Genomic DNA, 14,938 nt, shown 5'->3' with positions numbered 1-14,938 from the left:
AATGTATTTTCATTCACTGATCTGAAACTGAATGTGTTGGACATAGATGGTCACATATTTATTGTTCTTAAAATCCTATGATTCCTATTACTTCCAGATAAGTGTGCAGCTTTTCCTTTCCCTTGGTAGTGTTTATCAAATCCTCCCCCACCACTTGGACATTCTTATTAAAATGACTCTGCCTATATTTTTTAATACTAATTTTTTGGTAAGTCTAAAATAACCATGTCAGGACTTCCCTGGTGATGCAGTGGTTAAGAATCCGTCTGCCAATGCAGGGGACACGGGTTTGATCCTTGGGCCAGGAAGATCCCACATGCCAAGGAGCGACTAAGCCCGTGTGCCTCAACTACTGAGCCCGTGTGCCGCAACTGCTGAAGCCCACGTGCCTAGAGCCCGTGCTTCTCAACAAGAGAAGCCACTGCAATGAGAAGCCCGTGCATTGCAATGAAGAGTAGCCCCCGCTCGCCGCAACTAGAGAAAGCCCATGCACAGCAGTGAAGACCCAACGCAGCCAAAAATAAATAAATAAATAAAATAAAGTTACAGTCATGTCAAAGCTTGTTAAGTCCCAGATATATCAGTGTCTGTTGCATTCTTTGGTTGATTTATTTCCAGAAGAGTTTTAAAATGATTACATAGTGTTCCCAGTGATTTGTTTGAATGTGACTAGCCTTGGCCTATCATTATTATAAAATGTGATTCTAGGCCGTGCTTGTTTTAAATTTGTTGATGTTATTTTTGTTGTGTAGGCATGCCAGAAATTTATTCCTTTTAAGTGTCAGTATTGGGATCTGTCATGTGAAATACAAGAATCTTTCTGAAAACTTAGCTTAATACTGTTGCCATGCTACCCAGAGACAGTAAATTATTCATTTTGGGGTCAAGTCACCAGAGTACTGTTTGGTCATTTACCTAGTGGCTTAAAGAGCTAGAGTGTTTGCCCAAAGGGAGCCATTTAGGCTTCTCTCAGCACTTAGGATCTAGTTTATGGTTTATCTCAGATGGAGTGTGGTAGGAGAGGTTCATCCTCTTCTTTCTCTTCAGATTGAAGCTTAGGAAACTGACTCATTTTTGGACCATATTTCCTTTCATTTTTACATTAACAGTAACTGTGGAGCTGAAGCTCTGGGGAGGTGCTTGGCTCTGTCTGCTGAAGTAGTTCCAGTGGTTGAACTATCTCTGGCAGCTGAGCATGTTTCATTTAAAGCTCTTCGGAGCCGAGTAAATCTTGGCAGAACTCCATAGCATATAATTCTTTTTTAAAGCTACTATATTATTAAATAAAGAATTTGGGGTAAAGTGTATTGCTTTAATGGTCCTAATGATACTATTTTAAAAGGTCCTTTTATCGTTGTCATTACAGTGACTTTATGATGTGGTCCAAGGACCTTACTAGGAAGAAACCCTCAACCCTGAGTGGGTACTTACAGTGACAGGGAAAAGGCTTTGTAAGATGCAGTTCAGAGTCCCACCTCTTTCCTCATCTGCAGCCTCTTTCTTGGATGCTTAGGAGGATAGTTCTGCCATACATAACCTAGTCTTTTGTTTTTTTTAATGAAGTATAGTTGATTTATAATGTGTTAGTTTTAGGTGTACAGCACAGTGATTCAGTTATACACATTTTATATATATATATATTTTTTTTTTTTTCCAGATTCTTTTTCCTTATAGGTTATTACAAAATATTGAGTATAGTACTGTATAGTGCTATACAGTAGGTCCTTGCTGGTTACCTATTTTATATATAGTAGTGTGTGTATGCTAATCCCATCCTCTTAATTTATCCCTCTCCGCCATAACCTGCTTTTAAGCTTTAAGCCGATTCAGCCAGGCATGAGGTGGTCTGATGCTGTGAAAAAGCATGGATCTGGGGAGTCAGGAAGATCTGAGTTAAAATCTGTACTCTGACATTTAATAATTGTGAACTTAAGTTACTTAACTTTCTGAGTCCCAGTTCCTTATCTGTAAAAATAGGGTTATAATACCTACCTTGTAGGGTAGTTGTATTAAATGAGATAATATATGTGAGATTTCTTGCCATGCAGTAGGTTTTCAGTTGATTTCTTTTCTTCCTCTGTGTTAACACTCAAGTATTTTTCAGTGGTGGTAGAAATCCCTTGCATACACAAATTTAGAGGTATCTAGCTCATTTCAGTCTTACGTGCAACTGTCCCCTCAAGAATGTAAATTTGAAGTGTCTAATAAAGTTGGCCAGTTCATCTATTTCTGATGAATTAAATAGGGGAGGATGGCATTTGGGTAATTAGCAAACAGTATTTAAAAAAATAGTAAGCCATTTAAAATGGTTACATTGCAATATTTTGCAAGCTTAATGATGTTAATTAAAATTATCTTGTTATTGATCAGCATTTTTTTGTACCTGTCCCCAGGGAAGGAAAAATATGCAAGACGGTGCAAGTGATGGTGAAATTCCCAAATTTGATGGTGCTGCATATGATAAGGATCTGGTGGAAGCCCTTGAGAGAGACATCGTCTCTAGGAATCCTAGCATTCACTGGTTAGTCTGTTAAGTTCTTGAATTACAGTAGTGGAGAAAACAAATTGTAGGTTGGCTTGGTGTGAGTCTTGTCTTGTTATCCATTCATCTCCTGATTATGACTTCATCCGTAATATGAGTGTGCAGAATTGGTAGGACAGTTCTTCTTCCAGAATATAACCAAGACATTTTCATACTAATTTGATGTTGACAAAACTGACAAAGGTTGTTAATTGAATAACATGTCCTAATTTATAATTGTAATATGTTTTCACTGATCATTTTATACAGTAAAAATTAGAATAATGTTCTTAATGTAAGAAAAATTTCATAATTAAAAAAAATTAAAACAATTAGTATTGATCATAAATCAAAGGTGTCCCTGAATAAGCATGAAACTTTGCTCTTCTTACAAAGGGATGACATAGCAGATCTGGAAGAAGCTAAGAGGTTGCTAAGGGAAGCTGTTGTTCTTCCCATGTGGATGCCTGACTTTTTCAAAGGGATTAGAAGGCCATGGAAGGTGAGAACTTATTGAAATAATATAGGTATAAAACTGCTGCTTGCATGGTAAAGAAAGCCAGCACTGTAGTTTCTTTGTGTATTTATTAACACAGTTTGTAAAGGTTGGGGGAGGTTGGGCATACCTCAGATACCTGGATTTGGATTTGTAGTTGAGATATGCTGCCTCTGCCTGGCGGGAGAGGGGCCTGGAGTGTTGGAACTGTAGTCTTTAAAGTCACTTCCCTCAGGGGCGCTGAGCTAGAGATGAGTTTTAAGAATTTGCTAGATGTCTGTTTTTGTAAATAAAAAGTTAGCAAGCAAATTAAATAGTAATAGTGCATAGTCATAGAATAAGTGTTTGATCAAATAAATTATCTTTTTAAAAACCGGCATATTTCTCAGTAATTAATTAGTTTGATCACTTCATCTAGGCTTGGTGTAATTCTCAGATGTAATCAGAATGTTTATATCTTTCTAGCTTGCCCAGGACTAGTTCCTCCTAAGTTCAGTGTTTTCATTTTAACATATTAAAAACCCTTCCAACAGCTGCTGCCTGGAACTTTTTTTGGTCTTAGCCATAGGCAGAGTCTTTCTTTACTCTGACTGGTAGAGTGAAATAAAAGCATGATCTTACTTTGCCCTTCTGAATTAGCTGGGAAGGTCGTTTACCTTCACAGTACCTCTTCCTTGTTCGATGTGCCTGAAAGTAGAGAGGAGGAGAAATTGTGCGTTTACATAAATGGCTTGGAACACCCATGGCATTTTGATTGCCTCTCACAACTTAAAAACTTTTATAGACTGTTTGTTATAGATTTACCTAATTTGGGGACCATATTACCATAAATTTCCCCTTTATTATAACTTTAAAAACAATGTTTAAAATAAATAATAAGGCCTTGATAAAATAGGTATTTAAAGGAGTTTTAAAACAGCTAGAATGGTAGGTATAACCTATGTATCATGACGAGCCCTGTAAACTTTTAGCAAGAGGGTAATTTGCAAATGTATGATGATCACCTTGGCAGCAGTGTGCAGGCTGGATTGGAGATGGGCGTAGATGGATACAGAGAGGAGTCTGGTCAGGAGGCTGTTGCAATAGTCTAGCCAAACGATGAGGACCTGGACAAAGGCATTCGTTATTTGGCCAATGAAGAATGAGTGGATTTGTGAGAGATATTTAAAAGGTATAAGTGATAACATTATGACGTGATGGTTTATAGGGGTAGGGAGAGGAACAAGTTGTATGACTCTTAGATTCCAGGCTTGAATTGAAGGAGTATGCAGTTGCTCAGATACCAACTACCCAAAATTGGACCAAACTTCACAGGTTGAGGTTAGTTTTCCACAAGACTGCCCTCACTTCAGATGCCAACCACAAATTTGGGGGTCCCCAGGTCACCCTCACTGTGACAGCTGGCTGTAAATTTGGGGGTTCTCACTGCACCCTCAGGTTTGCTAATTCTCTAGAATGACTCACAGAACTTAGGAAAGCATTGTACTTCCGATTGTGGTTTTTGTTACAGCAAAAGGAGGCAAATCAGGACTAGCCAAAGGAAGAAATGCGTAGGGTGAGATCTGGGAGGATGCTGAAAGTGTAGCTTCTGTTGTCCTTTCCCTTGCAAGCAGGATGCTTTACGCGCCTAGCTAGCGCGTGGATGTGTGACAGTGCGTACAGTACTGCCAACAGGGAGGCTCACTCAGGCTTCAGTGTCCAGAGTTTTTACTGAGGTTTCGCTGCATAGTCATAATCGATTGAGTTGTTGCCCATATGTCTCAATCTCCAGTCTCCCTTCTCTCCCCAGAGGTCTGATTGATATCACATGGCTCAAAGCCCCAGCCTGCTAATCACATGGTTGGTTTTTCGGGCAAGGCCAGCCCCCATCCTGAGTCATCTCATTCGCATAATCTATATAGGGACCCACCATGAGCCACCTCATTAGCCTAAAATTTCAGGGCCCAACATGAACAACAAAGGCACTCCTATCACTTGGGAAATTCCAAAGGTTTAGAGTCTGCCTCTCAGGAACTAGGGAAAAGGGCAGCCAAATTCTTCATTAAACAGGATACAGTGAACTGATACTGGAAATTGAGGAGAGGAGCAGGTTTAAATAGAAACAAAATATATTTCGGTGAAAACTCAGTGGGTAATTGGAAATAGAGGTCTGGAGCTTGGGCTAGCGTTTAAGTTTAAATTAAAATTTTGAGATATAAGTGGTGGTTGATAATTTGGGTATGGATGAAATTGTTCAAGGGGTTTTATAAAGGGTTTTCAAAAGAGCAGAAGATTTAGAATTGCTTTGGGAATGTAAAGGGCAGGGGGAAGAGGAGACCTGAAAGCCACTGAAGATGGTCATGAGTAGGAGAAGCGTCAGGAAAGAACCGTGTCATAGAACCAACCTAGGGAGAAAGGGTTTCAGGGAGGAGGGAATGAACACCAGGTATCGGCACCATCAAAGGTCCGAGAGATGGAAAGAAGCTGTGAGTTGAAAAGTGACCATTGGTTGGGACTTCCCTGGAGATCCAGTGGTTAAGACTCCGTGCTTCCAATCGGTGGGTGCGGGTTCGATCCCTGGTCAGGGAACTAGGATCCCGCGTACTGCGCAGTGGCGCAGCCAAAAAAAAATACGTAAAACTCAAAACAGAAGAGGAAAGGAAAGTGACCATTGGATTAGTAAATTAGGTATTTTTAGTGAAGGAGTAGTGGCAGAAGTCAGACTGTAGCTTGTGAAGAACAAATAGTAAACGTAAACCGTTTCTTTAAGAAGGTTGGCTGGGAAGGGGAAGGAAGAGGTAGATAGTAGCCAGAGGATTTGTAGGGTCAAGTGAAGGATTTTATTTTTAAAATAAATAGAGCCAACACAGGAGGAGATACAGGAAATAGAGGAGATAATTGACAGGGTAATGTCATGAGGAGGGGAAATTTATAAATGCTGTACTGTATCTATGAGCTGTGTCTGCACACAGATGCTAACCCTGGAATTTATCTCCTGCTGGACGTGACCACGTTAATGACATTATGGGAACTGAGATGGACGTGACCACGTTAATGACATTACGGGAACTGAGGGGGCATTGAGAGGGGATGGTGGAAAGAGAAATAGGAACTTTTCTATAGCTGTGCCAATACCATTAGTTGTCTTTACAGTTTTCAAAATATCAATCTCATGTATAAAGGCTTCTTGCAAAGCACAAATTTTTCTTGTAAAACTAGTGTTTCAAATCCTAGTGATCCCTGGTTGTCCTGGGTATCAAAATTCTATAGCTAGAAGAGCATTTGGACAGTTTCTGAATTTAGAGTTTATGAAACTCTGATATGCACATAGTTTTCAAAGTTTAAATCCCCAAAAGCTTATTGAATTAAATTAACAAATGGCTCCAAATTCCTCTTAAGATCATGAACTATTATGCAAAGGAAATGTAGTGTTAACTATATATCTGAACTCTCATTAAAAGTGTTAGAAGAAAATAATATGTATTTAAAAATCCGTTAGTCTTCAAGACTAGAGGATTGGTATTCTTGGATAATTTTTACTCCTCATTGATTCATTTTTATGGAACATTTTTCTGTTCGTTTCAAAGGTGAGAAGTAACTAAAATTTATATTTTAGTCTATGTTATATTTAGTGACTTTTTCATTACTAACACTATTTTATGTAAACTCTTAACTGCCTAGCACAGTTAAACTGATAAAAGGCTAGCTAATTTGATTATGTTTGAATCACCACTAGATTTTAGCTACCTTATTTATTAACTGATGAATGGATCTTTATTTCTGATTAAAAGTGTACATTGTAAGTGTGTTGTTGAAGATAGCTTTTGTACCTTAGGAGGGCGAGGGATATATAATTCTGCTCCATGTGGTAGAAAATGTCATCTTCTTTTCATTGCTGAAACAGAGCAGTCACTCTTAAGCGGTGCTCAAGACCACACATATTTGTCTTCTGCCAGGTTCAGTAAACTCGGTGGGTCCTTTCTAAATGTGCCAGGAGATTCCTTGTTGTCTAGGCCCTCTGTTAGCCCATCTCTGAGTACCTCTGATTTGAGACATTTTGAGAAATCATTCTTCATTTTTGTTTTTTCTGTGAAACGATATTCGTGCCAAATGCACCATGATTTTACGGTGACAGTTGAGCTTATCTTTTGATGGGAAGAGTTTCGTGTACATTAATAGTTGCTGATATTTTATAAGAAAGCACTTTAATCTGGTAAATCATTTTGTGTGTCCTTTGGAATTTCAGGGTGTGCTGATGGCCGGGCCCCCAGGCACTGGAAAGACCATGCTGGCTAAAGCTGTCGCCACTGAGTGTGGCACAACATTCTTCAACGTCTCCTCTTCCACGCTGACGTCGAAGTACAGAGGGGAATCTGAGAAGTTAGTTCGTCTGTTGTTTGAAATGGTGAGTGATGTTATATTCGGATTTCAAAGCACTGTTTGTGTAAGCACATGGTATCCCTCTAATCTAGATCCGTTCACCCAGGGATCTTTTTAAGAAAGGGCAAGTGTACTTGTAGTTTCACAGTTGTTGACACGCTAATAAGACACGGGCGGCGTGTTTTGTGGAGTGCCTGACGTGTCTTCAGCGCACCTTCCTCTCTGCGGTAAGAGCCCTTTGGCATCCCGTCCAGTGAGGGCAGAAGAGACTTTGGAAATGTGTGTGGTTTGACTGACATTTCTGGATCTCTCATGAGCTGGTGAGCAGAAGTATGTTTTAACATACATTTTGCAAATCAATTAGAAATTGATCTATCATTAAAGTTTGTTCCTTTTTCAAAGTAGTTTGCAGTAGTTACTTAAGAGTGCATATTTGAGGATAGATTGGTGATTTATCTTTAGAAACTTTTTGTATTATGGAAATTTTCAAACACAAAAGTAGAAAGAACAGTACCGTGGATCCTCGTGTATCTGTCACCTGACTTCACCAACCATATAACTTATCTTTTATGTTTAGAAATTTTCCTGTGTCTGATATGATTGATTAATTTAACCTCTGTCTATAAGCAAGTGATGGCATTAAAGCAGTGAGAAATTTCTGCGCTTTTTCACCATTGTTTTGGTCGGAGGAAATGTCTTTTAAAAACTTCAGATTATTTCAGGAGGTCACTAAATGATGTCTTTAAACTGTTTTCACAAAGGCTAGGTTTTATGCCCCCACCACCATCTTCATTGATGAGATAGATTCTATCTGCAGTCGAAGAGGGACCTCTGATGAGCATGAGGCAAGTCGCAGGGTCAAGTCTGAGCTGCTCATTCAGATGGATGGTAATTGATATTTAATTACTGTCTCTAAACTGTTCTGGTTCCTTTTTGAATTGTGTGTAGATTCATACTTTGGAAATTCTCAACGACTGGACTAGAAGGCAGCCTGAATGTATTTGTAATCATTTGTTCGTCCACGCACTTGTGCATTTGCTCATGCACTCAGAAAGCATCTGTTGCTTACTTGCACCATCTCAGGTTCTGAGGTTACAAAGAAAAGGACTGATGTGGCCTTCAAGGAGCTTACTATTTAGAGCAAAGCCTTTAGAGTTGTGGCTCAGGGTCCCAGGGGTCTTTAAGACTCTTTTAAAAGGTGTGCAAAGGCCAAACTATTTTCATAGTAATATCAAGATGTTATTTACCTTTTTCACTTTCATTCTCTCACAAGTCTCATTTTTAATTTTTAATAATAAATGTTGATATACTACATGCACACAAAAGCTCTTTGGAGCTCAGTAGTCTTTAAGGGTATAAAAAGGATTCTGGGACCAAAATGTTTGAGAACCACTGATCTAGTTGAGAAGCAGGCACTTCACAGACAGTTACGATACATTATGAATTCTGTGGTAGCACTAAACTCTGGGTGTAGTGAAAACACAGTACAAGAGGTACCACCCGGACTAAGGGAGTCATAGAAGGGAATAGCCGACTTGGGCTTTGAAATATTGGTAGAAGTCATTCAGACAAAGAAGAAAAGGCTTTGGGGAGCCATTGGAGGAAGAGAGTGATGGGCCCAGAGCTACTTTTTAGAGATGTATCACTCTGGTAGTTGTATGGTGAATAGGAGGCTATTTAGGCAAATTATGAGAAAACATAAAGTGTGTTAAAAAAAAGTATATATTTATTTATATATATATATATATATATATATATGTATGTATATCCACAGTGCATTGTTTTAAAATAGCTGTGGTTATCCACCAACCATAGATACTAATTGAATACTTAAAACGTGTGTTGCATACATTGCCAGGCACTATAAGATACATAAAATAATGTAGTACCAGGAGTTCCTTCCCTCAATGAGTTAACCATCTTAATTTCTGTTAAAGTATAATATGAGAGAAAGGAGTGACTGTGTTGTGTTTGTTCTATAGCTATCTGTTCATTTGTCTGGTTCTGACACCATCCAGAGGTCAGAACTGCATCATGTTCGTCATTGAGCCTACCACCAAGCCTGTGGCTGATGCTTAGAAATGTTAGTTGAATGAAAGAATAAAGGACTGTAAGAAAAGCACTCGTCTTTCCCCCTTACTGTATATAGGAGTTGGAGGAGCTTTAGAGAATGACGATCCTTCCAAAATGGTTATGGTATTGGCTGCTACTAATTTCCCATGGGACATTGATGAAGCATTGCGAAGGAGATTAGAAAAAAGGATATATATACCTCTCCCAACAGGTATGATGCCTTCCTTTTACTATATTTTGATCTTTCTTTTACTCTCTGTTACATTTTTCTCTTTCTCTAAGTCTTTATTCCCTTGGCATTCTGCTTAAAGAAGTTTATAGCATCACAAAACCCATTTGTTATTTATCAAAACAGAGACCGCAGTACTCTGCTGAAGTTTCTTACATTCAGAGGAGTGGTTGTGTTAATAAGTTGATAAGACATCTAAGTTTTACTTTTATTTATTTATTTATTTTTAATTAATTTATTTTTTTGGCTGCGTTGGGTCTTTGTTGCTGCGCGCAGGCTTTCTCTAGTTGTGGCAAGTGGGAGCTGCTCTTCGTTGTGGTGTGCGGGCTTCTCATTATGGTGGCTTCTCTCGTTGCGGAGCACAGGCTCTAGGTGCTTGGGCTTCAGTAGTTGCAGCACACGGGCTCAGTAGTTGTGGGACGTGGGCCCTAGAGCGCACAGGCTTTAGTAGTTGTGGCGTGTGGGCTCAGTAGTTGTGGCATGCGGGCTCAGTAGTTGTGGGTCATGGGCTCTAGAGCGCAGGCTCAGTAGTGTGGTGCATGGGCTTAGCTGTTCTACAGCATGTGGGATCTTCCCCGACCAGGGATCGAACCCCATGTCCCTTGCATTGGCAGGCGGATTCTTAACCACTGCGCCACCAAGGGAAGTCCCTAAGTTTTACTTTTAAACTTGAGTCTTCATTAAAACTTACGTGATACTTACGTGTCCCTGTACTACAAAAAACAATGTACGTTGATAAGAATGTGAAAATTTAAAAACATTTTATAATGAAAAAAACTTAAGTGATTAAAAATAAAGTTCTCTTGGGATCTTTTTTGAAGTATGCTGCTTTGAAAAAAATATTCTGTTGATGAATGTTGACATTTTCATAAGTGAGTTTTTTCTTTTTATATTGAGATAAAATGTACATACAGTGTGAAATGTACAAATCTTAAGTGTATAGTTTGATGAGTTTTGACAAATGAATACTCTTGTTTAATCAATACCCTACTCAAGATGTGGACATTTCTTTCGCCTCAGAAGGTTTCTCTGTGCCCCTACCAGTTGATTCAAACCCCGAACAGTCATTCACCTTCCTGATTTTTAACACCATAGATTAGTTTTACCTATTATTAAACTTCATATAAATGGAACCATGACATATGTACTCTTGTGCGTCTGGCTACTTCCACACAACATAATGTTTCTGAAATTCATCCATGTGGTTACATGTATCAGTAGTTTATTTGTGGTGTGATTACATGACAATTTGTTTATTCTCTTTCTGATGGACATTTGAGTTATTTCTAGTTTTTGGCTATTATGAATGAAGCTATAAATATTTTTGTATAGATCTTTTTATAGATGAATGTTTTCAATTCTTTTGGGTAATATAGATAAGAAGAGAATAGGTGGATCATAGGGTAGGTATGTGTTTAACTTCATAATGCTCAAACCATTTTCCTAAGTGGATGTACCATTTTACACTCTCACCATCAATGAATGAGAATTCCAATACTTCCACATTTTTGCCAACATTTGGTATCGCCAGTATTTTAATTTTAGTCATTCTAGTAAGTGTGAAATGGGCCTCAGCTACAAATGCTCTTCATGCCCTGAACTAACTTTCTGAGTTGATTTCAGTTCTGCCTTTCACATCTCGTCCATAATGACTGATGTGGTCCGCACTAACCCAGAACTATGTAATGAAGAGAATTCTGAGAAGTGAAATTCTAGCTTCACTGAAGTTGACACAGTACAAATCCACACACCTTATTTTCTGTTTCGTCTGTATGATCTATAATAATGGCTCAATTTTCATTCCCAGAAGAGGTAATTTGTGTTTCATCCCTGTTGTTCTTGATCATTCTTGCTAGACATTTATCAGTGTTATTAATCTTTTCAAAGAACCAACTTCTTGCTTTGTTAATGTTCTGTTTTGTATTTCATTGATTTTATCTCTTCTTATTTCTCCCTTATACTCCTGAGTTTAATTTTCTCTTTTTTTATTAAGTTAGAAACTTAGACTGTTGATTTTAAACCTTTTTTCTTTTTTTTTAATATAAACATTTAAGGTTGTATTTCTCTTAAAGCACTGCTTTGGCTTCATCCCACAAATTTTGTTATATTTTCTTTACTATTCAATTAGAAATATTAAAAAATTTTTCTTTTTCTTTTTATCTTTGACTCTTGAGTTATTTAGAAGTATGTGGTTTAGGGAATTCCCTGGTGGTCCAGTGGTTAGGACTCCGTCCTCTCACTGCTGAGGGCCCGGGTTCAATCCCTGGTTGGAGAGCTAAGATCCCACAAGCCATGAGGCAAGAATGAAAAAAAAAAAAAAGAAGTATGTGGTTTAGTATCCAAATATTTGAGGATTTTCTGGATGTCTTGTTGTTGTTGATTTCTAATTTAATTCCACTATAATTAGGAACTACTCTGTAAGATGTCAATTTTTGAATTTTGTTGAGATTTTATGATTCAGCATATAGTGTATCTTGCTGAATGTTTCAGCTGCAGTTGAATAGAATGTTTATTCTGTACTTGTTGAGACAATATTCCATAAATGTCAGTTAGATCAAGTTGTTGTGATAGTATTGTTTAAATCTTCTAGATCCTTAATGATTTTTTGCTCTGGTTTTTTCTATCAGTTATTGAGAGTGGGTGGTTAAACTCTTTAAGTATGATTGTGAATTTGTTTATTTTTCACTTTAATTCTGTAAATTTTTGCTTCATGCAGTTTGAAGTTCTGTCATTAGGTACATAAACAGTTATCATTATTATATCTTCTTGATCCTTCTACCTTTATGAAACATCTCTTCATCTCTGATTAAATCCTTTGACTTGATGTTTACTTTGATATTAATATAGCCTCACCAGCTTTCTTTTGCTACTGTTTGCATGATATATCTACTTCCTTCCTTTAATTTTCACCTTGTACGTGTTTGTATTTGCAGTGCAGTTCTTGTAGACAGCATATAATTGGGTCTTACTATTTGTATAGTTTATCTTTGCTTTTTAATTGGAATATTTTGTCCATTGAAATACAATGTAATTATTGATATGGTTATGTTTAAGTCTGCCATTTTGCTATTTGTCCCTTTTGTTTGTTTGTTACTCTGTACCTCCTTTCTTAATTTCTTTTAATAGTCGACTATTTTTTAGTATCCATTTTAATTTCCTTATTGGCTTTTAGCTATACTTAACTGTATATTTTTTAGCAGTTACTCTAGGGATTTACAATATGCGTCTGTAACTTATTACAGTCACTGTAGAGCTAATATTGTACCACTTCATGTAAAATGTAAGAACCATTTGCCTCCCCCAGCCTTTGTGCTATTTTGTCATGTATTTTACATCTGCATACATTGTAAATCCAAACATATAATGGGGCTTAAATTGTCAGTTCAAACTTAAATTAAGAGGAGCACAAATAGTAGTCTTTTCTATTTACCTACATATTTACCATCCACTGCTCTGCTTTCCTTCTTTAAGGTTCAAGTTTCCAGCTGGGTCCATCTCTCATTTGTCTAAAGAACTTCATTTAGTAGTTAAGGTCTGCTAGCATCAAATTCAGTTTTTGTTTTCTGAAATGTCTTTATTTCACTCTTATTTCTGAAGGCTGTTTTTGACTGATAAATAATTCTGGGTTGGAAGAGGGCTTTTTGTTTGTTTTTTGTTTTGGTTTTTTTCTCTCAGTGCTTATAAAGATATCATTCTGTAATCTTCTGGCCTCCATTGTGTTTTTCATGTGAGGTCAGCTGCCATTCCGATCATTGTATGTAATATATCTTTTTCCCTCTGGTTATTTTTTTAAATTCAGCTTTATTGAGGAATAATTTATATATAATAAGCTTTATCCACATAAAATTTGATGAGTTTGACAATTGCATACAGCCATGAAACATACCACAATCAAGATGCAGAGCATATCTTTCATCCTGAAAGGATTTCTTGTGCCCCTTTGCAGTCCATTCCTCTCTCCCCAAAACACTTCCCACCTCAGGCAACCACTGATCTGATTTTTGTCACTATAGATTATTTTGAATTTCACATAAATAGGATCATACAGTAGGTATTATTTTGTGACTGGCTTTTTTCACTCAGCATGATTATTTTGAGATTCATCGATGTTGTTGTTTTTTATTGGTGAGTAGTATTCTGTTATATGACCATGCACAGATTATTTATCTATTCTCTTATTGATGGATATTTAGATGATTTCTAGTTTGGGACTGTTATAAGTAAAGTTGCTATAAACATTCATGTTCAGTTCTTTGTGTAGACATATGTTTTCATTTCTCTTGGATAAATACCTGTGAGTATATGTTTAACTATAGAAAACAAGCTGGTATTTTCTTGAGTGTTTGTCCTCTACAGTTGACTTTTTAGATATTCTATTTATCATTGTTTTTCAGCAGTTTGACTGTGATGTACCTCTGTGGGGTTTTCCTTTTATTTATCCGGCATGTGTGTTGGACTTTCTGATATTGCTGCACAGATCACCGGGACTCTGTTAAATTTTTTTTCAATCTTTTTTCTTTCTATTCCTCAGGTTGGTAGTTTCTGTTCACTTGTCTTCATGTTCACTGACACTGTTTTCTTCTGCCATCGCCAATCTGCTTTTAATCCTGTCCAGTGAATTTTTCATTTCAGATGTATTGACATTTTGCAAATCTAGCATTTCTGTTTTTTTTTTTTTTATAGTTTCTGTTGCTTTACTGGGATTCCTCATCTGATCATTGGTTTTGTGTATATTTTCCTTTAATTCTTTGAGATGTTTCTCTCCAAAAGGTGGAGCTTAATTCCCCTCCTCTTGAAAATGGATTGGACTTAGTGATTTGCTTCTAAGGAAAAGAATATGGCAGAAGTGATGCCATATGACTTCCAAGGCTAGATCATAAAAAGGATTAAACCTTTTTGTCTGAAGGCCATCTGCTGACAGAATTCCCTCTTGCTCTGGGGACCTCTTTTGTTCTGTTCAGGCCTTCAGATGATAGATTGAGGCCCACCCACATTATGGAGCACAGTCTGCTGTACTAAGAGTCCAGCAACTTACATATTAATCTCATCCAAAGACACCCTCACAGAAACATCTAGAATAATGTTTGAACAGATATCTGGGCACTATGGCTGGGCACCATTTTGACACATAAAATTAACCATCACAGATCCTAAACTAGAATTTTCTAGCTAAACTGCTCCCAAACTCCTGATGCACAGAAACTATGCGGGTAATAACTTGTTGTTTTAAGCCACTAAGTTTTAGTATAATATGCTGTTC

The 14,938-nt window shown here is 37.4% G+C and overlaps 1 protein-coding gene across 10 annotated transcripts in view; it reads left to right on the top strand.

Annotated features, from left to right (window-relative positions):
- The window catches only part of KATNAL1 (katanin catalytic subunit A1 like 1), a 100,969-nt gene that overhangs the window by 71,220 nt on the left and 14,811 nt on the right, over positions 1–14,938 (top strand). For all 10 annotated transcript variants that reach the window (XM_059902842.1, XM_059902837.1, XM_059902838.1 and 7 more), the window contains 5 exons: positions 2,394–2,521; positions 2,918–3,023; positions 7,243–7,401; positions 8,138–8,264; positions 9,526–9,660. In XM_059902842.1, the coding sequence (XP_059758825.1) occupies positions 2,394–2,521; positions 2,918–3,023; positions 7,243–7,401; positions 8,138–8,264; positions 9,526–9,660 (655 nt within the window). The remainder of the gene's footprint in view (positions 1–2,393; positions 2,522–2,917; positions 3,024–7,242; positions 7,402–8,137; positions 8,265–9,525; positions 9,661–14,938) is intronic.

Source organism: Balaenoptera ricei, chromosome 18 (genome assembly GCF_028023285.1).
Source record: "Balaenoptera ricei isolate mBalRic1 chromosome 18, mBalRic1.hap2, whole genome shotgun sequence".
Taxonomy (NCBI): Eukaryota; Metazoa; Chordata; class Mammalia; order Artiodactyla; family Balaenopteridae; genus Balaenoptera; species Balaenoptera ricei.
Note: the sequence above shows the minus strand (reverse complement) of the source record. Positions and strands in the feature narration are given on the sequence as shown.